Raw genomic sequence first — 24,669 nt, 5'->3', positions numbered from 1 at the left:
CAAATCAGTTCACCCTCGAGTCAAAGTGAATGTTTGTTCCGGATCTGAAGACATTCCCTCGAGCTGATGTTAAGATACAACGTTCTAGAAAATCATAATTAACGTCCACAAACATATTCACACAGAACTTCTATACAAGTGTGTACATGACTCATACATCACAGTCACACAGCACTCCGGGGATCGAACCACCGGCCTCGTACAAACACACACACACACTTTATGATTATTTCCTCACTGTCCAAGTGGACAAACATGAGCATCTCTCCCCCACCCCCCCGACAGTGAACATTTTGTGTAACATTACTGTAAACACACACACGGACACACACACACACCCCCACACAGACACACACACAGACACACACACACACACACGCACTGCTTGTCTCTCAGTCAGCCATCTGTTCACCTGTCCACCATCTCTCTCTTTCCCTCTCCCTGTCTCTCGCTCTATTGTGTTGCCAGGGTAGGATTCACCCTGCAGAGCGCCACGCTGGCCTCTGAGTGGCTGCGGCTGCTGACAAGCCCCGCCCCCGCCAACCTCACTCCCTCCCTCCTTTCCTTCCCCTCTGGCTCGCTCGCTCGCCCACCCGCCTGTCCGCCCGCCCTCTGTTTCCAGCTCTCTCTCTCCCTCTCTGTCTCTGTGTCTCTCTCTCTCCACCTTTAACGCTCTCTCGCTGAAAGTGCAAAGTCTCACACTCGTCCTTCTGTGTTTTTAAATTCTCTCTCTTTTTCTTTTAATGTCTCCGTATGCGACTCTCCCTTGTCGCCCATTTCCTCCTCCTCCTCCTCTTTTTTAATTTATTTTTCCCACCACTCTCTCTCTCCCTCTCTCTCTCTCTCTCTCTGTGTCCTCTTTTGCCCTGTTCTCTCTCTCGACCCGTTCCCAGAGCTTTTACATCCTAATTCTCTCTCTTCCAGGCTCCTGATGTTCATCCCTCCATCCCTGTCCTCTCCTCTCATGCTGGTGATCAAAACTCTACACTTCTTGGTTTGCGTAGCTATTGATGAAAGTTAACGTCTGGTCAGAATTTATCTCCAACGACTTTTTCTTGGATCCAATAATTCCTGGTTTTTCAATCGAAAATCATTTTTCTTCAGAGGTTTTTTTTCAGGCCGACTTCTTGTGCGGCTTCTTTCGCTGAGACGGCGTTTTTTACATTTGAGAACATTTTGCTTCAGAACAGAAAGTTTGGCTCGAGCATCAAAAACTCTCCAACTCGCCCCGCTCACTCGGTGGCTTCCTGTTCTCCTTCTCGTTTTGTGTCTCATTCTCTTTATCTGTTTGTCTTTGTGTTGTGTGTGTGTATTCAAATGTGTGTATATCTGTGTGTTTGCTCCTTCGTGTGTTTTTAAAGTAATAACTCGAGGAGCTGTTATCGGAGCATGTGTAGTATTTAATGTGGAGTCTGATGGAGGCCGGCAGCAGAGTCCCTGCTCTCCAGTCCCAGTCGACACAAAGTGCAGAGTAATGTCACGTCCCAGTGAAGCATGTCACTGCTGCAGCAGCAAGCTACACAAAGAGACACAAACAGACACACACACACGCACAGAGCGCCCTGCAGTCGGTCATATGGGACATCACGTCTCAGCACCGGCTGCCAGTCGCCTCAGAAGCTCCATTATACATCAGCTGCTGTTTCCTCCTGTCGCTGAGTCGACCGAGCTGCGAGTCGGAGGAAACTTCCTGGGCCACTGCTCTCTACACACACACACACACACACACACACACACACACTACACACACACACACACACAAACACTACACACACTACACACTCGCTCCTGTCAAATACCTTAAATGAACTTGTGATGTCACCTGCCTCCAGTCTTGTATCTGTTCATAGAATCAATCATTAAAAACAGATTTTTCTGTCATTGACTTGTGAACGTTTCTAATAAACGTGTCAGATTATTAAAGATATATTTGCTTTCTTTGGCTAATATCGTCATATTGTCTCTCACGCACATAGATATATATATAAATAATCCAACACAAAAATTATGACTCACTTCCATTTTTCAACTTTGACCTTGAATATTTAGTAATTTTTTCTTTATACTCTATTGTTGCTGTTAAGTTGTGTTCCCCCCCCCCCCTTTAATTTGTTGTTTCATATGTAAATAAACTGTACACCGACCATTATGGCCAATGGGAAAATCATACTTGGGGGGGGGGGGGGGGGTTACATCATTCAGTGTCTCCAATATAAATGAGTCTGGAAATGAGAAACTAATTTATCAGTCAACTTCTCCCGCTGCTTAATATCTTTTTAATGGAGTCCTGGCTGCTTTTCAACGTGGAGCTATTAGTCACTGTGTGAGCGGAGGCTTGAGGAGGACGTCCCCAGAGGACATGTGAGCCGCGGTCCAGGGGACAGACGGTCACCATGTTGTTCACGGGACAGAATCAGAATCAGGAGTGAATCTCGTCATCAAGTATTTTGGGACCCAAGTCTTCAACCCGGCAGATTCGGGGGGGTGAGCAAAGTGTTAAAGCCCCTGGGGGGGGGGCTGCCTTCCTGGAGTCCCTTGAAGAAGAAAAGGGAAACCCCGTCCTCTGCCATGTCGCCCCCCCCCCCCCCCTCCTTGGCTGTTCAGTGCCGCTCTTTTAGCTCTTCGCTCGCTTGCCTTCGCTCTGTCTCTCGCTCTCTTCCTTCCTTTGCCCTGATTGGAATCTGCAGTCAAGCGGATTAACACATTCTGGCAGGAGAGGCAGGCGGCCCACACACACACACACACACACACACACACAGACACACACGCACACACTCTCCAGCAGCACGTGCATCTAAGAGAGAGGCTGTGTGTGCATATGTGTTGCCTCACGGCCTTGTACTGGAGAGAGGGAATGTCTATGGATACAGAGACCATGCTTACACACACAAACGCACAATTTTGTGTTTGTGTGTGTGTGTGTGTGTGTAAAAACTGATTCTCATGAAGATTACCATACAAGTCCAACACACAAACACACACACACTTCAATGTGAACTTCAGTGCTGTACAGTACATACAGGCTGACGTGCACAGAGCTCAACACACTTTTTTAAATGTGCATGCATGTGTGTGTGTGTGTGTGTGTGTGTGTGTGTGTGTGTGTGTGCCTCCGTGACTATATCCACACTTCATAATTTATACTCAAAAGCACTTGGCTGGGAGACTCACAGAGGCAGAGAGGCAAATGGGCACATTTTGTGACGATCCAATTATCCCTCCCCCCTTCCCTTCCTCTCTCTCTCCCCCCCTCTCTCTCTCTCCTTCTCCCTCTCTCTCTCCACACTGTACTCGACCATTGATGTGACACGATGTGTAATCGTAGATAACCGTATGATTTTCATTACTGTACGGTTCAAGCTGTCACACCAGCAGATCGGCTCTGATTTCCCCTGAAAGTCCAAACATGGCGCATGTGACCTTTGACCTTTGACCCCCCGTGACCTTTAAACGTCCAACGTGAACTGTTGCTCGACTGGAACACGAGAAGACAAACGTGAACGAGTCTTCATGTGATGAAGAGTGTTTGTTTCATAACTGAGCAAAGTAATCGTCATTATTAATCACGAGAAACAAGACATGTCGGTGAACTCAATAAGAAGATATTCTGTCTACAAATCACACAAAACCGACAGTGTGTTTGTGTGTGTGTGTTTGTCTGCATTTGTGTGTGTGTAATGTACAGTATCCCATCTCTACATTATAGAGCAAACACTATTAAAAACACATCAGTGAGCCACACTGCTGCGCTGCATGAATGGTCCTTCATCACCGTGAACACACTCTGACACACACATCATATACACACACACACATCATATACACACACACACATCATACACACACACACACACATACATCATATACACAGAGACACAAGCAGTCCTACCATCCAAAGTACAAGCACTCTAAATGTGAATTAATCCCCTAGTGAAAATATTCCTCATGAATAACCAGCTCTTTTTTATTTCATGTATTTTTTTTTTAATAAAACTTGATTTATGTTTCCAGAAGAAACCAAAATGTTATTTAAAAAACATGACGTACAAATATGTCATTGGTTTTTCATGGTATTAAAATAACACCTTGTCAGCTGAACAGAGCTCTGTGGGAACTTTACTCACGACCGGACAGATGTTTCATTTTTACGTCTATAAAATATGTCACAGGATTATTAAATTAAATGTGTTACACGCAGATACAAAATAAAAAGGATGAATGGGAAACGGTCGACGGGCCCTACACCCGCTTCACAGGGAGGTGTGTGTGTGTGTGTGTGTGTGTGTGTGTGTGTGTGTGTGTGTGTGTGTGTGTGTGTGTGTGCAGCACATCTGGCGAAGGGGACAACTGAGGACAAACGCTGGAGAAAGTTGCTTAATGCCTCCCGGCCTACAGGGAGAACGGGTGAGGTAGCGTGTGTGTTTGTGGGGGGGGGGGGGGGGGGGGGGGGGGGGGGGTGGGCAGTATCCAGGGCGCTATAGTAGAGAAGTTCCCATGTAGGACACACACACACACACACACACACAGAGGCTGACACACAACCGAGAGGCTCACCAGGCCTGAATATTGTATGAGGCGTTCTCATGGGCCACTGCAGAGCGTGCAAACTAAGAGACACACACACACACGCGCACACACACACACACACATTAAGAGAAAGAAAGAGACAGAGTGACACACTTGAAAACACAAACACATGTACGCACACAAACAGGGCCAGTGGAGCTTGAGCTGATGTGGCCTGGAGCAGCCCGACGCCCTGCCACACGCACACACACAAAAACACACACACACACACAGACACACACACACACCAGAGCCATCTGCAGCTGGAGATACAGCCTAGAGAAAGAGCTTTACTGCTGACACTCTGAGACGGACAGGAAGAGAAAGGGAAGAAGTGAAAACTGTCGTGACCAAGAGAATCTGGAGATTAGGAGGAAGGAGAGAGCGAGTGCAGAGTGAGAGGAAGGATGGAAAGAGGCAGAGCGAGGTGGAGGTGAAGAATACGACAGCCTCCATGTTGCCTTCAGCTCACACGAACCCCAAACTGCTTCACAGACACTTCCTGTGATTATTAGACTCGAGTCCTGATTGGACGAATCCAACATCTCAGCTGCTCTGTGACATTTTGAAGACTCCTCATCCTTGAAGCAGCTTCTCTAAGGAGAGTGAATACATTTCAGATTGAGGACTGGTAAAAAAAGCTGTTTGCTTCTTGTGCTGCTGAACTGAACAGAAGAACCTGGTCAGAGCAGGAAGGAGGAAGGATCAGAGCTTAGTGACAGGATATGATGTCGTTATACAGCCTCCCTGCGCTCAGCTGGGTCAGGAAGCATCATTACACCAGCTAGCAACCGATTTACAGGAGTGTGTGTGTGTGTGCGTGTGTGTGTGTGTGTGTGTGTGTGTGTGTAGCTTCAAACAAGAGAAAGAAGGCTCACACCAGCAGTAAGAGGTCAGAGGTCAGAAGAAGTTCTCAGGTTGAACCAAACAATATCTGAAGCCTCTGGGCTTCTTCCAATAACAAGATTTAATTTACAAAAAGAAGCCTGAGAGTGGGAAGCAAAGCTCGTCATCCAGGGTCAAAGGTCACCTCTCCTGGGACACAGCCAGTCGTTATTGCCTTGTTCTTATGAGGAGTAAATAAAGAGTGAGAGGTTGAATTATTCAGCAGGTGATGGTGCAGAAGCAGCTGATAACAGCATTTTACATTATTGCCGACATGTAATATGACAGTGGCCCCCGCTAACACACGTTTTCCTAAATAATGTGGCCAATTAGACAAAACAGAAAATTCTCCAGGACTCGTGTTGACAGCGTCTGAGGCCGAGCGCTGCTCAGCTCCTGCAGCTGTACGTGTAGAAGCAGCTTTAAGTCGACGCTCCATATGAAGCCTAAGTGCCGCGCTGCAGCGTGCACGGCTCGCTGAATCATACCCAACCATCTCGTGTTCAATTCATGAGAGGGCCATTATGAATAAAAGGGTCAGCAAGGCGTGTGAATGTGCTCCGCGCTCGCCTGACGAGCTCCAGAGAAGCTTGTTCCCACAGGGAGCAAAGACGTGAGGGAAAAAATGATTCTTCTTATTACTGCAACATGAAAACAGAACTACACGTTTGCCCTCACAGCCTCTCTGCTAACCCCAGCGCTGACCCCTCTTCCACTCCATATGCAAACCAACAAACATTGTGTTTTCCTCGGAAGGCTCTTCCTCTCTCCGGTGGCCATTTTGTGCCGAGGTGGAATCGGCTCGAGGTGTCGTTCTTTGGCTTGATGCTGTTGTAGAGGTTTCTGGGTAATGACGGTGTGAACAATCTGTGGTGGAGGGTAACAAGGCTCAGTCTGTTGAACCTGATCCTTAGGTGTCAAGTTTTAAACACTTTAAACAAATAAAAACAACATATTCTACTTATATCCTCCATGTTTTTTCCACATTCCGACTTCATATCAGAGAAAAACCTTCATGACCTTCTGAGGAGCAAGTGAACGCACAGTAAGCTACAGTCAGCACATGTTAGCTTAGCATAGAGACTAGAAACAGAGGGAAACAGCTAGCGCGGCTCCGTCCAAAGGCAGCAACAACAAACAACCTTTAACGTGTTCATTTGTGAACAGATTTCTGTTTCCAGTTATTATGCAAAGTTAATTAACTCCTGGCTCCACCTCCATCATCACCAGTTTGAGGTGTGAGTCGTATCAATGATCAGATCTAGAGTCTGAGATTCTGATTCTTCTTGAAACATCAAGTTCAGATGAACGCTGAACCAAAGAGGAGGCTGAAGTCCAGCAGTCACTTCCACACCGGACTGGCTTTGATAAAGTGGACAATTATGCCTGAATGAGTCTGGAGATAACCAGATTAGATTAGCTGGGATTAAATCTCCTCGATCCCGCTGGGGGAACAGAGAGTTGTTTCAGCGAAGCACCAACACAGAGCAGGATGAACAGAACCAATAATCTCTGAGAAGAGAAGGAAGAAGATGTGACATCGAAGAGTTGACAAGAATCAAGTCCTGGTCACAGAGTGTGTGTTATTTCCCAGACTCAGTGGTTTCCCATTGTTTCAGCTGCTACTCGCCCCCCCCCTCCCCTCCGCCCTTTACCTCGATGATGTCGGCGTTGGTCCGGCTCTCGTGCGGCTCGTTGTACTCGGTGTACTTGAGCAGGACCTTGTCCATGTCGGTGCTGGCGTACTGGAACAGCTTGTTGGAGTGGTTGAAGATGATGAGGGCGATCTCACAGTCGCACAGGACGCTCAGCTCGTACGCCTTCTTCATCAGACCGAACTTCCGCTTGGTGAACGTCACCTGGTGGAGCACAGAGGGGGAGTCAATACATTAATTAAGATACATATTTAAATACCAGAAGTATTAAGTATTGTTTTCTAGAGCAGTAAACTGTATTAACCTTTAGATAATAATTTCTGAAAGTGAAAAATAGTAGTTAAATAACTTAGGAAGTAACCAAACACGTGAACAGTAATGAAACAAATTCAGTTTCATCTTATGAAAAACAGTGAATATACAATTGGTGCGGGGGAAAAAAGCAGAATGGGCTTAATCATGGATGCACAACAGCTTCAATGCAGATGAACCAGGTAGGATGAACACAACGTTCTCTAACTTCACTCTGCACCACGGACAGTTTAAAAGTTTCAGAAGGAAATGAAGGTGACAAGTGGAATAATATCGTCTTTCAACAGCTTCTATTGTGCTAAGAACAGTATGTTTATCTTAGGGGCCCCTGTGCCTTGAATGTTGATGATAAGGGCCCTGAGGTCTCCGAGGCCCCAGGAGAACACACTTCTATGATTGTGAGAGCTGAGCACAGACGTTTAGAAATGACTGACTTGTTAATGGTTTTCATTTCCCCAGAAACTTCCCTCCTAACTAAACTTCTCAGTGTAAAACAAACAGACCCTTGAAGTCGACATTAGGACTTTTCACAGCGTGTCAGCAAAGAGGACGAGAGTCTGTTGTACCACAGCTGATCACAGAGCAGTTTCCATGAGCTGCTTGTTGTCTTGTGTGAAGCAGTTTTTAAGGTCGGTTTAGTAAAGTGCTCTACAAATAATTATATTAACCAGCTGGCTCAGACATTCGTGTTCTCACAAACCAAGTTTCAGGAAAATGTCCAGACGCCAGTGCAGGTCAGAAATCAGCTTTATTATGAGATATTTTATTATGTTTTGTTGAAACTGGAGCAGAAACCATATAGATAAATATAGTGCATATACATATATACACATCTAGAGAGAGAGAGTATCAGTGCTAGTGTCAGGGTTTGTCTCCTCTGATGCTTTTTGTTTCTATTCTATTAACTTTGATCAATGTTTTATCATCGTGGGAACGACCTCATTGAAACAGAGTTAAACATTCACGACAGAGACATTTTTAGGAAGCTGACTTCTAGTGTGTCTAAACATTCTCTCTTTAAAGCTCTCATTTTAAACACACACACACACACACTCACAGACACACACACACCTCTCATCACATTCACTCTCCTCGTCATCTTCACACTCTGTTATGCTCTTTTCCATGCTCTCCTTCTGTCACGCGTTATTTGCCTCACACACACACACCCACACACATACACACACACACACAAACACACACACACACGCCATGCTCACACACACACACACACACACACACACTCTTGTATGAGCCCCCTCAGTTGTGAACAAGCAGAGAAGAGTGGAGCCGGAGCACAGGGGCCCTCGCTGTCTGTTGGCTGCTTCAGAAGCTTCCCAGCTTCAACCAACTGGTATTTACAATCCACGGAGATTCGGTTTACTTTGGATAAAACACACATTGAACACACACACACACACACACACCAACACAAACACACACAACAACACTCACCGGGGGGATAGAAACATTAAGTGAAGAGAGAAGAGGGAAAACCTTCAGGTGCTGATACAATATCTAGCGTCTGATATGGGGGGGGGGTTGTGGGGGGGGGGGGGGAGTAAATGTGCACAGATGGGCTGCAGGAGTAAACTGAGAGTGTTAGAAACAGGCAGGAAGCTTTGAAGCCTGCTGCTCCTCGGGCTCAACACATTTTCCATCTGACATACAAAAAAAAGCCAAAACGCCTCCTGTGACATCACTGTGACATCACTGTGACATCACTTTGACGAGCAGGAAGAGGACGTGAATCATAATCAACGTGCTAAACAGAGCTCTCCATCATCACAGCCTGAAACTCACTGAGACACTTTGTGAATTTATCACGAGCAGATATATGGCTTCATTTAGAAAAGAAGCCGACGTGATAAATCTCCTTTAACACCGGTATCACACAATCTCAGTAAGTAACAGGAAGTAACTCTAAATACCTTTTTATAATAAAAAGTTTGATCTCTGTGTCAGAAATAATCTCCATCCATTGAAATGTCATTAGTATGTTATTTCATAGTTGTGTTAATAAGTAGGTTGGGCATTATATTAAGTACGTGTCTTCTTAGGTGATGAAATGATAAGGAGTCTGTCGGATGTCTAGCAGGTGTTTTATTTTGAAAACCGCATTTCCCACGTTTACTTCCTCTTTGTTTCTGACTTGCGTTGCGAGGGGGGGGGGGGGGGGGGTTGTGTTTTCTTTGCTCTCACTACCTTCACTGTTGTTTGTGTTATTAATGTGACGTTAAGTTACTGAAAATGATTTGTGATCTTGTTTTTTGGAGAAGTCGTGAAAATATCAATTTCTTGGAACTGCAGTGAATTTAACACGTAAAGAAAACAGGAGGGGGGGGGGTGGTGATGAAGAGGTAGAGAAAGAAAAAGAGACACGAGGGATAAAAGTGAGAAGACGACGATCTGACAGTCTCTCCATCTTTCATATCTCTTCATCCTTTATTTCCATGTTCCTCATCCCTCCTTCTCTCTCGTCCTCCTCCGTCTTCTTGTTTTCTCGCCCTCTTTTTTTCCACATCCTCCCTCCCTCCCTCCTCCCCCCCCTCCCTCCCTCACTCTTTGCTTCCTGCCACAAATCAAATTATATCGGGGTCGTATCCAGGGGCAACCGACTCTCCTCCTCCCCTCATGACTCCCCTCCGCCCCCCCCACCCCCCCCCCCCATTTCCCACCTCATCACACACTGACACCATCATCTTACCTCCCTCCCTCTCTCTCTCTCTCTCTCTCTCTCTCTCTCTCCTATCTGTATCTCTCTGCTCATCTACATATCTCCCCCTCCTCTCTCTCTCTCCCTCTCTCTCTCTCGCTCCCTCTCTCACACACACACACACAATGAGCAGATAGATTTAGTGGCGACGTTGGAAAAGGGAGGAAATTACGGCTGCGATTGATGACAAGAGGCGCCGGTGATGGAGAGACAACAACAACAACAACAACAACAACAGCTCTGCTAACAAATGGTCATGAAAACGAGAAAACAACCAGAACGAGTCCCAACTATCAACTCCGTCCTTTCCTCTTCCCTCAGAGAGAAGCGGCCAGCGTGGCTTCTGTGCAGGTTCGATTCCCGTGTTTGTCACAAAGGAAAAAAAAAAAAACAAGCCGGAGGAAACTGACATGAAGAATTACCAGGTTTCCAATGGCAACTGGAGAACAAGACGCCGTCAGTGAGGAGAGAGAGAGAGAGAGAGAGAGAGAGGAGAGAGAGAGAGAGAGAGAGAGAGAGAGAGAGAGAGAGAGAGAGAGAGAGAGAGAGCAGGAAAGTTTCTCTCACACCGGTAAAACACATTTTTCAGTGAGAAAGATAATTTCCTGACTAGACCCCTCGACATTTGGAGCATTTAAAAAAAGTGAAGTAACAAGAAACAAAAGAAAGAGTTGTGAAAGATCATTAATCATAATCCTAGTTTTTGTTTTATTAGAGAGAAAATCAGTTCGTCTCCTGCGTTAATAAAGGGATGTGGATTGGATCAAGAGAGGCTCTTCTTATTTCCTAAAACAAATAATTTGTCTTTATTCTGGAAAGATTAAAACTTTATTGGATGAATATTCCCAGTTGAACCTGGATTGTTCCCACAGCTGTGAAGTTCTCATGTCTCCAGCTTTCCTCACACACTTAGCAGAACTCTTTCTAGTTCTTCATTCCTTCTGCTGTTGTTACTTGGAATGAAAACCACTTTTTCCTTTTGAACTCTTTGACAATGAAAAGTCAACACTTTAACACCGTCTTCAAATAAAAAAGTGAGAAGGCATCGATCAGTCCAGCGTCTCCAGTTCTGCCTCTGGTGTCTTTGTTTGTGAGGCTGTCATGTCTCCAGCCGAGGCCCACACTCCCACCGCTGTTTGCTTTGTGGAGCTTATGGCAGCGTCTCTGAATCGACACGTAGGAGGGTGACGGGCGGCGTGTTCTCCCAAAAAAAAAACAACATTTGATTCCCTTTCAGGAGCTGCACTGTTCATTAGCTGCAGTCACACAGAGCGAGTGGCTCAGTTCTCTGCTCCACTTCAAACGCTGCAGCCTCGTCGCGGATACAAGAACCGGATCCTGTTTCTCTGCGTGTTCACAGAGAAACAGAGGAAACCTGAGGTGTGGACGCCGAGCGCAGGTCTGGGTCAACACGAGAGGCACAAGTCGTCGGTCTGATGACTCGTGATTAAGAAACATTCGCTGCTTGTTAATCACCTGATCGCGGGTCAATGAATAATCCTGGATTCTGACCCCAGGACCGTGTTCTACCACAGAGTGCGTCACCTTATTGACAAACTGTGAGACACCTGATACACCAGCAGGAACAGCTGCACCCCCACCCGTCTCCTTCATGTCCGATTGTGTAGCGAGGATAACAACCCGTCCCACCCGGCTGACCCCCCCCCCCCCCGGCCCCGCTTCCCTGCTAAGATTGATGAGGAGGAAAGTGTGGATGATTTTGCCGCCCCCCCCCGGGTCTCATTCAGACAGGCACCTTGTTTTCCAGCTTCCCTCTTGTGTTTCTTCTTCCTCCGCTTCTGAAGGTGGGCACGTCAAATCCATTACTCAATCGGCTCAATGGAGCAAAGCCCATTTACCAGTTGACTCATTTTAGATGGATCATTTACCCTTTCATCCACTCTGACAATGCCCCTGATGTAACCAGAGGGACTGGGGCTGTGTTTTTTTTGGAAGGGGAATATTATACTTGCTCTTTTTTACTGTAGGCAGTCTGAGAAAAAACCCATGACGGCTCCGTGGAGTCATATGAGCCTCATAAAACACGATGCTATTGTGCTGTTCTCATGTGGCACAGCTTCTATGTTGTGCTACACAGGACGAGGGCTATGTGCTGCTGCATGGAACACAACACTGTGTGTGTCTTTGTGTATTTACTGTGTTGCTAGAGCTTGAGAATACATCAGTGTGATAAGAACTAACTGAAATGACAGAAAGTGAATTTAGATGTTTTTTGGTCTGTTCTATGTCCCATCCACCAACACGGAGGAGGCAGGTGATCCCGGCTTCACTTTTTGGAGCCGTCACCTCGTCCATCTTTATTTAGAGCCTATGGTTATAATGTTTGGTTTTGGAGGATGTAGTTTGTGTTGTTGTTGTGTTGCTGACATTGGCACAAACGAGGTCGATGACAACAATAAGTTGTTAGACATTCAGACGTTGTTTAGAACTGGAACTCACCTGTCTGTTGCGCTCGTCCGTGATCCTCTGGATCTGAATCTTTTTCCTCCCCATGTTTGCGGTGTTGCGGTGGGAGGAGCAGGGGAAGCGGTGAGGTCAGAGGTCAGAGGTCACAGGTGAGTGTTGTGTTGTGTGTCTTCCTCCTCCTGAAGCCTGGGATCAGTTTTTTCTCTCCGTGCACGCGGACTCTGTCGGAGGCGACCGGGCCGAGAGGCTGTCACCGGGTAGAATGAAAAACAAAACCCCCAAAAAAAGAAAAAGAGGGAGAAGGAGGAGAGGAGAAACGGGGTTCGGTGTGCGGCGCCCTCTTCAGATCATGGTCGTGTTTCCCACAGCAGGTCATCCACACTCAGGCTGAACTGGGATCCTCTGCCCTCCCCTTCACCTCGGCTGGGCAGCTCCTGGAAAACAACAAAGAGGAAATTCATCGGACTGAGATAAACAAACTGAGAAGTGAGTTTGTGTTCTGTGACCCACTTTACTACAAACACCGTCTTTGCCCTGACCCTCATAGACGAGAGAATAAATGATGCAGCGATGCATCGGAGCCGCCGTCAAATCAGGAGGACTTTGGGCTGGAACATGAAGGGGTGCGGGGGTGGGGGGGGGGGGGGGGGGGGGCGGGGGGGGGGTGTTTGTGGTGCTTCATGAGGCCCTCAGGGGCCCACGAGGAGGGAGGCTGTGCTGTGTCAGCTTCATTAGAGGCATCACCGCCACATCACTGATCTGCTGGTCGCCCGCGGCAGAAGGCAGCCGGGCCGGGGCCGCCTGACACACCGAATGTGAACACCCCCCCCCCCCCCCCCCCCCCCCCCCCCCCACTCGAAAGCAGAGCAGAGATGTGGATTCTACAGATTCTCCGTCTCCACACACGTCCCTGTTCCTGTTACTTGACAGGAAACAGGTTCAGCGTGTCGCGTGCAGACGGAAACGCTTCAACCATCAACTGCTCAACATAATCCAGGCACATCACATCCAGGCAGCGGGATTCAAAAGCACATTTCTGCAGTTTTCAGATTCTGGTTTTCTATAAAGACTCACAGGACAGATGTCGGGCGGATTTCTATTGATGTCACATGAAAGACAGGCTGGCCTGAGTGGTAATAACATTATTATTAACCAACCTGAACACTGGCCTAATTCCCCGTGACAGAGGGTGTAAAGTGCATCTAACTGACTGTGAAATAAAGGTGCTCTGCCAGATTCCACGATGACTGTTGAACTGAGGACGGGTCAAAATCCTCAGTTTAAAAACGGGCAGAGCAGAAAGCGTTTGTGTAAACTCATGAATGAATGAGAAGGCGTCATCAGCACAGGAATGAAAACAGAGGCGAGGACTGTTTTAGGCCCTGTTGCTACTATTTGTGGTTCAGCTTTAAAAATAGCACTCTATATATACATACAGTCTATGCACACACTGCACTGCACACACACACACAAACACACACGACAGTCGGAGCCATTAAAGACCTGAAGCCTCTGCAAAGTCATGAGAACATGAACTCAAATCATGAGACGTTGAGATTGTTTGTAGATCAGTTTGTTAACTTGATAAATAAATCTGCATAAAATTTAAGGTTTGTTCTTGTGAAGGAAACAGCATGTGAATAAAAAACGCAGAGATCAAAGTTTCCACGTTGGCCACAAGGGCTTTGATCCCGTCTTCACATCTGAATCTTATTGGACAATGACTTCATCCCGGTTCCAGAAGATTCACAAGATGGACGACGGAGCAGGTTAGTCCCACGCACAGGTCCGATGATGTGACAACACTGAAATGAAATATGTCCCACGTTCTGTTTGTCGGCCGAAGCTCCGGCGCCGCTCTACAAGAAAACGTGAAAGAATGATTTTTCATTTCCAAATCTCTTCAGCCTCAGTTTGAGCCCATGTGAGCAGAGACTCCACAGCAGCTCTGGAGCATTGTTTGCATTCCCTCTACCTGGGAGAGCGGCAGAAGAAGAACGCCCTCCATTTACATCCATTCTTATGAGATACAAAGAATGCTAAATAGTCTGTCATGGGACTGACATTCCTTTTGTGCTGCTGTGGGCGCTGCACACTCGCTCAGAGTGGATGCAATTGACTTAGCTCTGGCGATGAGTCGCTCATGAATTATGCACTGATGGAGGAGAGTGGAGGGGGTTTGAAGAAAGAGGGTGTTATGAGTGTCATAATTGTTTTGTAAAAAGGCTTGATAAAGAGCTGGAGGCTGGCTGAGCCTGGTTTCTACAGCGAGCTGCAGGAACTAGATGTACAAACTATTGGCAACATCGGTCTCATATTTGGTTCCAGCCCCTTCAGCGCGATTACTATTATATTTTTTAAAGAAAATCAACTCCTCCCTTTTGACTGGATCAGATTTAATAAGAGAAATCAGTGAAGGATAATGAATCCTTCCTGCATCACCTCATTAGTGCGCCTCTAGAAAGTAATCGCTGTTCCCGGCATGTTGTGCATTCATCCTTTTCCATTCAGCGTCAGTAAAGAAGTGTCTGCAGCGTTTTTACACTAAATAATAACAAGGTGTGTGATCATAACCTCTCGAGCCGACTCGCTCCAGCTGAGATGAAGTTCAAAAGCAGAGCGCTGAGGGATTTGTCTTCAGGCTGTGGGCTGATCACACATGAAAAGGCGGCTCTATCTGCCCGCGGTGGTCAAGTCCCGACCTTTTACCCTTCATGCTGCCGGAGCTCGCTTCCCATGTCTGATGTCAGGCAGAATCTCTGCTCTCACAAGGGAAGGGCCTGGAGTGTGTCTGCTGCCTCGCTGAGCAGGCGAGAGTGACAGAGAGGCTCTGGACAAGGGAAAGATAAACGCTGATAATTAGGTATCTACAGCAGACCTAGATTAGATCCCTGGGGAACGCCTACAACGTCTATTTCACATGAACCCACTGACAAGCTCTTCTTTCACATGTTATAACAGAGAATATGGACATAAAAGCACAAATTGGGAATAAAGGATTTGCGAGCTTTTGAGGAAACTGCAGAAATATCAAAACCGGAGCTGCTGCAGCCTCGATAGCTCGACAGTTCTTCAGCACAGACGCTTGAATATTACGGCTGTCAGGATCTGATTAAAAATTAATCATCCCTTTGGATAAACTCTGTGTCGATGAAGATCTGCGGCGTCTGTTTGCCTTCTCATGCGAGATGTTTTCATGCACCAGGGAAAAATATATTTTCCAAGCAATTTCAGCCTTTTTCTGGAACTGGCTTCATTCTGGACGGGTTCCAGTGTCTCAGGAAGGAACAAGGAAACTTGAAATCTACCAAAAGGCTGAAATATCAAGCAATAAACTAAACAAAAGGAAGACATCGTACATATTGCTATAGAAAGATGTTATTTGAGGGGATAGTGTGCATTAGAAAGGGAGTATAAACGCCATCACTGTGCTAATGTGTCCACTAAGCTTCAGTGAGTTCACATCAGGTCATATCTTCGGAGCAGCCTGCGACAAAGATTAGTCGGTAAAAGAACAGTTAGAAAACGTGGCGTCATTATCCCTGACATCTGTTGCTGCGGCCATTAAATATTTGAAAGCTCCAATCTCCTCCTCCTCCGACCATGTGGGGGGGGGGGGGGCGTGAGCCACAGGGGCAATATTCAGATTTGAGCATTAACTGAGATGTCTTCTTTTCTTTTTCTTTCAGCTACAGCACGGTTCAAAGTTCGGCACAGTTGCTGCCGGAAGCTTCCCAGTGCAGCCGCGGCCTTCCACAGCTGCACAACAAGAAGCTTCCCTCGAGCTATCTGGGGTTAAGTGCCTTGCTAAAGAGCACGTCCCCCAGATTCTCCCAGCTGGTTAGTGAACTGCTGACCTTTCTCCTGACAACCTGCCCTGCCGTCCTCTCGGCTGCCGCTGCCCTGGATATGACTGATACGCCGGCACCAGTGCTCCTGCCACCGGCTGCATGTGTCACGACCTGCAGGGCAGCGGCACAGGGCCGTGACTGAGTCGTGACACACGGGAAACAAGCCACTCACATGCACTCTCAAAGGTAACACATGCTTTCTTTCATAAGAGAGAACTGCATCTGCATTGAATGCTCGAGTCTGAAAACATGGAGAAAAGGTCACGACTGTGTTGTTGTGTCCTTGATCCTTGATTTCTCTCAATTGCTGCCGGACTTTTATTTTCTTGAAATCTTAAGATCTGAAACTGGGACTGAACCAGGAACTACAGTTCTTTACTGGTCCAATGGAAAAGTTCTACTTGAACCCGACCCTGACCCATATATCAATGGAAAGAAGACACAGACTTGATCTGCACTGATTTCACATCTGATTTATTAAAGTTCAAACTAATTCACAAGGTGTCAAAACTAAACTTTGTGTTTTGTCCAATGAAACGTTAGCGCAGCCTGCAGCTTGAAACAATCACAGCAAAAGTTTTCATGGTTTCCACAAAAGCCTCAGTTTATAGTCTGAAATTTACTGAAATTAAAATCAAATTTCAAATTTGCCCTGCGCCCCCCCTCAACATATTTCTAATGAGCTTTATGGAAGAGTGTTGAAGATCCTAAACCTCTTAGGACACACAAATGCCTATTCTCTTAAATTCATTTAAAATCAATGAGCGTTGTCGTCAAGCTGCAGTATCACTGTATTGGTTGGTCCTAAGTGTTTGTTATTCACTTGTGCTTTTTACGTGTGTGTGTGTGCTTTTTGTGTGAGTGTGTGTGTGTGTGTGAGTATGTGTGTGGTGTGTGTCTTCCCTTCCTGCCCTGGTGTGTGAAGTGGCCGCGAGCAGCCTGGAGCGGAGTGATAAGGCTCAGAAGTGGGCTGCTGGTTGCAGGGGAGGGGGGGGAGCGAGCTGGAGAAGACGCTTCTCAGCTGCTGGGAAATCCATCACTTTCCCACTCGGCTCCACTGCCGACGCCCACCAGCACCGACCCCGACCCATCTGGCTCTTTACGGGTGGAGCGAGGTGCAGATCCTGCTGATGTGTTAGGAGCCGTCTGACACATCAGTGCATATTCATGTGCTCACGCCAGCCGGGATGGACACAAGTGAATCGAAGAGATGTAAATACTGACAGAAGTCAGAGTTTGGGCCAAATCAACACAAAGTTACTGATAAAAATCTGTGGATGAACTTTCTATATCTATTTGGAGACATTTTCTACCAAGTGTCAAACACTCGGAGACAAACGACCACGCTAACGTGAGGGAGCTCTGATAAATCTCACTCTGCTCTGCTCGGACAAATCAAAGACAGTAACTGAAGCAGTAACCCCCCCCCCCCCCCAGAGTGAGACGCATTATACACTGACCCCGAACCACAGCACCTGCATTACACAGGGAAGTGCATCCTTCTGAAATCTGCCCTATGAGTCACTGGCCACTGTTCACTAGCGTTGATCTGGTACTTGACATTTCAGGGTCACATTTAATCCATTTAGACCTGAAGCAACATCTATGTGAACAGACCTTTGAGACCTGGTGCGAGGTTTGTGTGATTTATTCCTTTAGAGCCGGAGGAGACGAGTGCCTCCATCTCTACGTACATTCTGAGGTCACAACAAACCGTTATAAACACAACGTTGTGCGACAGAGACGGCTCGCCCGACAAATCAAATCACAAGGGTCTGAAGATCTTGCTTGTGAAAGTTAAGACTCCAACAAAAATGCCTTCAGGTCACATGTTACCTGAAATCTCAGCAGATCACGTTAACCGTCAATAGCATGTATGACCAACTCTCGTATCGGTTAACATGCTGTATTGGCAAAATATCCCCGCAGTCACCCCCGAGATCAGGAGGATATGAAGGCCTCAGGTTTCAGTACTCGGGCGACCTGCCCTGCACGCAGCTGATGGAGCGGTGACCTCTGCAGCGGGTCATCAAAGTGACTGATCTGCACCTCGGTCTGAAGTCAGAGCCGATCAATACTTCACCAATATCCATTCATCACTCCAACCGGCCTGACGTGATGGAAGAAACACGAGCTGACGAGTGAGACTCTGTGCGACTGGGAGTCACATGGAATCAAATCAGAAGAAAGAATCTGAATCTGAAATTAAATGAACCTTCAACGCACGTTTTAAAGAGAAATACCAAACTCAGGAGATCAATTTGGATTTATGATGATAAGATGCTGGAGTTTCATTGTGTAGGATCCAGTGGTTTTTTGGAACAAGCTAATAAAGTCACAATCTGACAGAAAACACCAATCTAAGCCTTATTCTAACATCTGTCCCCGGTGGTCAAATGAGGAACATGCAGCATATTACTAACATTTGTTTTCCTGTGGTTCCACCAGCTTTATGAAGATAATGATGCAGTAAATCAAAAGACTTCCGCAAACTTAAATTACCTCGTTTTTCAAAGTTATACATTTATTTTTAAATGTGGGACAATATCGGTTGGAGAGTATGGACCCTACGTGTAAACACCTGAACTCGACTTCTGCTGCTTTGATTTCTCACGTTTGTTTTCCTGTGCGTCCCCTCGACTTTGTGAGGGAGCAAAACTAAACCTGTTCAAATGTCTGCTCTGCTCATAGAGCTGCTTGGATCATGAACACATTAATGTCAAGGTTCATAACAACTCGCCAGCGTCAACCTCACTTATTAAGAAATCTGACTCACGGTTCCAGGACACAGTGTAAGAGGTGAAACCGAATGGGCTTGTCCCTCGTCGGGTTACCAGTGAGGAACACGGGACGGGGGGGGGGGGGGGGGGGGTCGATCTTCCCTCATCTGACCCGGCGAGGCTCGGTTTGCGGCCCAACCTTGAGGCTGTTCCTCCAGCACCAGCTGTGTGATATTTACAGCCTGTTGCCTCATGTTCCCGGGCAACCATTGGACACGGCCCCCGCCGCACCCCGGCCTCGCCACCCAGCGTGCGCCTTCCATATATCAACAAAACCCTGTGGCTGATAATGTGGCTGAAGCATCGGCAGGTGGAGGGAAGGTGGAGGAGGAAGGGGGGGGGGGGGGGGGGCTGATGGAGCTGCTGGCCTTAAATCTGAAGTCTGGCTCGCAACTGTTATTGTGCCTGTGCGTCTGTGGTGCCAACCCTGGCAGTGGAATATGATCTCCCCTTCCCCCTCTTAACCAATCATGGGTGAGACTATGGAGAGGTGGGGAGCGAGGGGGGGGGGGGGGCTGATGCAGTGCAAGGGCAGCAGTTCTAAGGTGGAGGTTTGGGGGGAGGGGGGGAGGGTGGGACAGGGCTGTGTGGCTCTCGGCTCGTGAATCACGCCCGCGCTGCCGTGCCACTGTCAATACCACAGTCTACCCGTGCACGTAAACACACACACACTCCCAAAAACAAACAACCACACACAAAAGAAAACCACACACCCACGCACATAACACTGGCGCCCTAACTGTCACTGATCTGCTGTTTGTGCTCGTAGCCTCCAGCTTGACAACAAGAGGAATGCCCTCATGTACAGAGACATGCTCACACTGAGGCCTTTTGTCCATCAGCTCAGAAAACATGTGGAGCAGGGCGGACTCACAATACTTTGTGTGGTTTGTTGTTGACTGTGCGACTTGCTCCCGTCACTGCATCTCTGGCGTGGACTATGTGGTTTGACCTGTCAGGTTACATCACTGCCGGAGGTAGACGCACTTCTCACGCCCATCCCAGAGAGAAGTGAGGCGACTGGGGGAGCTGGTGGAACCATCACAGGCAGGGAGCTCACCGGACTTTCATGTTTGTTTGCACCGAAGAGGTTCAACTCACCATGTTCCTGCAAACTGCACAGAGTGAGCATCTGCTTCTAGAGCGGCTCTGGATCCACAAGTAAATGATCCACTGATCTTCTGCAGTGACTCCTCAGAAAAGAGGTTTCAACCTGGAACCAGGTCGAGCAGCTACCGGATGAATCGTGACCACGATCGAGATTATAGTGCAAATATTGGAAAATGGTAAAAAAGTCAAAAGGTGCAAGACTGTGAACATAATTATACTCAGAGGTAAAGAACTACACATCCCAGAAACCAAGAAACAACACAGCGATGGTTGAATCACTTGCTTCTCTATAGTTTCACTTTGACAATATGTTCTGATATGTACACAATTTGCCTTAATGATCATTTTAATTATAAAAATATAAAATAAAGAAATGTTCAAGTTCTCAGAAAGGGAAGTTTTTACATTTCTTATCTTGGATATTAATCCTTTCAAACAGAAAATAGAGAGATGCTCCTGATGAGCCAGAACCTCATTGGATCACTTCTTAACTTCTATTCCATTAACCTGAAGAACTGAGTGTCGACAAACACAGGAAGTCTCCAGCGGGGTCGTCTTGATTTATTCATGTTCACTGATGGTCACGGTTTCTTCCAGAGAGCGCCGTGTAAAAGGTCACAAGTTCAATCCCCGCCACACTCGCTTGTCCAGCTGAGCTGTAACCAAGCACGAGCCTCATGTTTATTCAACTTGTGAAATTAATTTTCTGGAGCAAAGTGCTTCTTCAACCAGGTCCTCGGAGCCAAGAGTCAAACAAACCTCAGGAACGACTGCCTCACTTCAATTATCAGGTCATTCAACTAAAGCAAATAGTTCATTCTGTTAATTGTTAATTAATAAACAGTCAAAGTGTCTGAAATTTACTGTTTTCTTAATTGTCAGTTTTCTGGGCCGTCAGTCGACATTGATAATTGTCCCTTTTAGCATAAAAGACTTATGTTTGCGGAGTGAATTTTTTTTTAATTCTCCTTTTAAACAAACACTTGATAAACGTTAAAACATTTGATAAACCTGAGGTTGATCGTGTGTTACACCCCCTCACTGCACCCCCACTACTCATGAGCATTACATCCATGTTTCTTATTGCTACTGATATGTTGTGATAATCACTGATATAGTTTTTAGACAGTAGATAATATAAACTAGTTAACTTCCTGACAGAGCTTTAATAGTTTCAACTACCTGTTTGTTCACTGCAAACTATTTAACCACAATTTGAAGAAAACGAGTTAACAATGAATGTGTTTACTGTAACTGCTTATTATTGTCCTGTTGTCAGCTCATGTGTGATCTGTGTAAAGTGCTTCCTCAGCACAGTGTCTCAGGAATGGACATGTCGTAAAGACACAGAGTGAACTTCCTACGACAGCGTCCCTCCCACAGTTTGGCCCTTTGTCTTTGTGGTGAAACAACAAAAGATCAATGACAGAGAAAAATGTCCTCTAGACAAAACACTGATGACATCAATGTGACACTCGAGGACACGGGGGGGCGCATGCCGGAGACGACGTGCGTACGTGAAAGTTTGGCGTCACCGGTCCAGCACATTCTTGCCAGGGAAGCCTCGCACCGGGGCGAGCGAGAGAGAGCGAGCGGCCGACATCACACGCGCTCTCGTTTGATTTCGTTGACGCAGGTGAGTGGGAGGAGGAATGCTGTTATTTTAATCACAATGATACCTGCCTATTTTAGGCATTCACTACGAGATGCTTTGGAAGATGTGTCCGTCATCAACTATGAGACGCTGGCACCGCCGGTACGCTGAAGGCTCTCAACAATAATAAACACTCAGCCAAGAGTCTGGCACCGACGCCGCAGCTTCAAGAAGCCAAATGCAACCGTTTCAACAGATCAACCCTCCCTGAAGAAAACAGGTCTTTCACAGAGTAAATCACTCGTGAGTGTTTCTACGTGCGGTCATTCAGAAGCACGCGCTCCCTCAGCCCGGCTCAGAGAGGCATCTCTCAGTCCGGCCACAGGAGATTGAGCCGGGGCGGCTTTGTTGTCAAGATACCCTTCAAAACAAGTGGCGAGCAGCTGCTCTGAGGCCTGCGAGTCCGTCCGCTCGTCTTCTGAGCAGTTTAAAGTGAGGCCGGCGACCAGGCGGGCTAATAAACCTGAGAAACAGGCGTGTGGAGCAGAATCAGAACACTGCAGAGCATTTGACTCGTGACTGATTCCTGTTCTGTCAACACGCGGAGCGGCAGAAAGCATCGTGCCACACAGAAGGTTCACGTCGTGATCTGCAGGTTGACAGAAGGATCTGGAGAAGATGTGAAGTCGGACAGACGGTTTTTCTTGTGAGGAAATAAAGATGAAGCTTCTACCTCCTCAGCTCTAAAGGAATAGCCCCAGGGCGCTCAACGTGGATAAACAACTTCCTGTTATTCATCTCCTGTTCCACTTAACTTGGGTTTCAAAAGAACCAAGATATCAGAAGAGAAAACACCAAAGTGAACCATCGACTACGCAGCTTCAAAGTCTTCAATCCGTGGGGCGACAGGAAGTAAACATCGTGTCAAGGGCACTCACCCGACACTCTAATGGCCGCACAAGCCTCAATTGAGGAGAGAGAAAGAACAGGTGTGACGCCGTCAGCTGCACGATGACACAAGCTATCCACCATAAATCTTCACAGCCCCCCACCCCCCCCCCCTCCCTCGTCGATCCACGCCTGGTCGATGTGGGGTCTGGGGGGAGGTGTCAGCTTGGTGGCTGACGACGGAGAACAGGCCTCACGCAGAAAGTCGCCTCGCTATCGGCCTCGGAAAGTCCTCGGAGGCGCCGGCGGGGGGGGGGCAGCCCACCGCCGGCTCACCGGACTGATTAGAGACCAGCTCTTCACCACTTCAGCTTAAACCAAGCACGAGCAATTTGGACAAAAGGTCCGTTCCAGCTGCGAACATTTAAAAACTGTTTGACATTTTCTCTTCAAGTGATCGCTGCTCCGAGCAAAGCGGCGCTAACGTCGGCTCAATTACAGCCAAAGGAAACACACACACACACACACACACACACTCACACACACTTAAGAACATACTGGTCGCTCTTACCGTCAAAGGTTAACGGGACCAAAAGGCTCCGACACGAACCAGAACTAAAAGAGTCTGGATTCTGGATCGAGGCCAGTGCGTTTGAACAAGACGTCCGAGTGGGCGATAGTCCGAGTCCCTGATGGCAGAGGGGAAACACAGGGTCCGACTCAGAGCAGCACATGTGCCACTCGACCATCGGCTGCTCAAGTGACAACTGCTGCTGGAACGCCTCACTCTGGACGCCCCAAATTACCCTCCTCACAGGACACCCCCTCCCTAATGCTGCTGCTGCTTCTCATCACCCCCCCCCCCCTCCCTCCCTCCCTGACCAGCAAACCCCTCCCAGGTCACCCTCTGCCCTAATATGCCTTCAGCAACTGCCACCAATTCATCAGTGTCCCCGTGTTGGCAATTGAGGAGCTTGTCGGTCGTCTCTTTGACCAGGAGGCTCCAGTGTTGAGTTTCAGACCCTTTAACTAAAAATCATGTACTGACGTTATTCTACAAACCATGTATTTATATCCGTGAATAGTATTTACCACGATTATCTAACTCCTGAAAATCAACTGAGAGACTCAATTTGCTTTTGTCAAGGTTGAATTGTTGCGGGGTAAAGAGGTGAAGACTTTAAACGTCAACTGGTGTGAACAATAAATATTTATCTATCCAATAATTACAGGAATCTCAGTTTTCTGATGAATATCTCGAGAACCAATCCTCTTGTTGGCTTCACACTATGTTAAAGACTGTTAATCCTGCCCCCCCCACCCCCTAAATGTTATGGTTCTACACGACATTTAATGGTAACTATGATCAGCAATTTTTCCATAATCCTACTGAAAACTAACAAAATCAAACACTATATGAACAGCTCTATAATCATTCAGTGCAGCTCGACACTGATGGATTAAACATCTCTATCAAGTTTGGCCTCATTGTACAAATACATTTATTACGGTAGTGAAACAAATGGGTACATAGTGGTTGGTGTATGTGTGTGTGTGTCTGTGTGTGTGTGTGTGTGTGTGTGTGTGTGTGTCTGTACGCATTAGCTCAGGATGTCAGATCCTTGTTGTACACCAATCTGTCCCCCGTGCACATGTGAGCGAACATCCTACATTGGGATCATGAGCTGCCGGCAGTCGGACGGCAGCTGCCTACATACCTTTTGTTCCAGTGGACCCTTCAAGGCCCCCTCCCCACCCCCCAGATCTACACACACACACACACACACACACACAGACACACACTAGCACTTGCATGCTCAGCTGTCGGAGTCGAACACACCAGTAATGTCTCGTGCCACTCAGCCCAAACGCCCCACACTTGATT

The 24,669-nt window shown here is 47.1% G+C and overlaps 1 protein-coding gene across 1 annotated transcript in view; it reads right to left on the bottom strand.

Annotated features, from left to right (window-relative positions):
- Positions 1-4,474: 4,474 nt before the first annotated feature.
- Positions 4,475-24,669, bottom strand: part of mef2d (myocyte enhancer factor 2d) — a 38,282-nt gene continuing 18,087 nt past the window's right edge. Inside the window, exons 2-4 of the mRNA XM_053431549.1 lie at positions 12,595-12,995; positions 7,107-7,310; positions 4,475-6,318 (exon numbers count right to left, since the gene is read on the bottom strand). Coding sequence (XP_053287524.1) covers positions 6,112-6,318; positions 7,107-7,310; positions 12,595-12,648 — 465 coding nt within the window. The 5' untranslated portion in view covers positions 12,649-12,995 and the 3' untranslated portion in view covers positions 4,475-6,111. The remainder of the gene's footprint in view (positions 6,319-7,106; positions 7,311-12,594; positions 12,996-24,669) is intronic.

The sequence above is a fragment of the Pleuronectes platessa genome, chromosome 10, assembly GCF_947347685.1.
Source record: "Pleuronectes platessa chromosome 10, fPlePla1.1, whole genome shotgun sequence".
In the NCBI taxonomy this organism is placed as follows: Eukaryota; Metazoa; Chordata; class Actinopteri; order Pleuronectiformes; family Pleuronectidae; genus Pleuronectes; species Pleuronectes platessa.
Note: the sequence above shows the minus strand (reverse complement) of the source record. Positions and strands in the feature narration are given on the sequence as shown.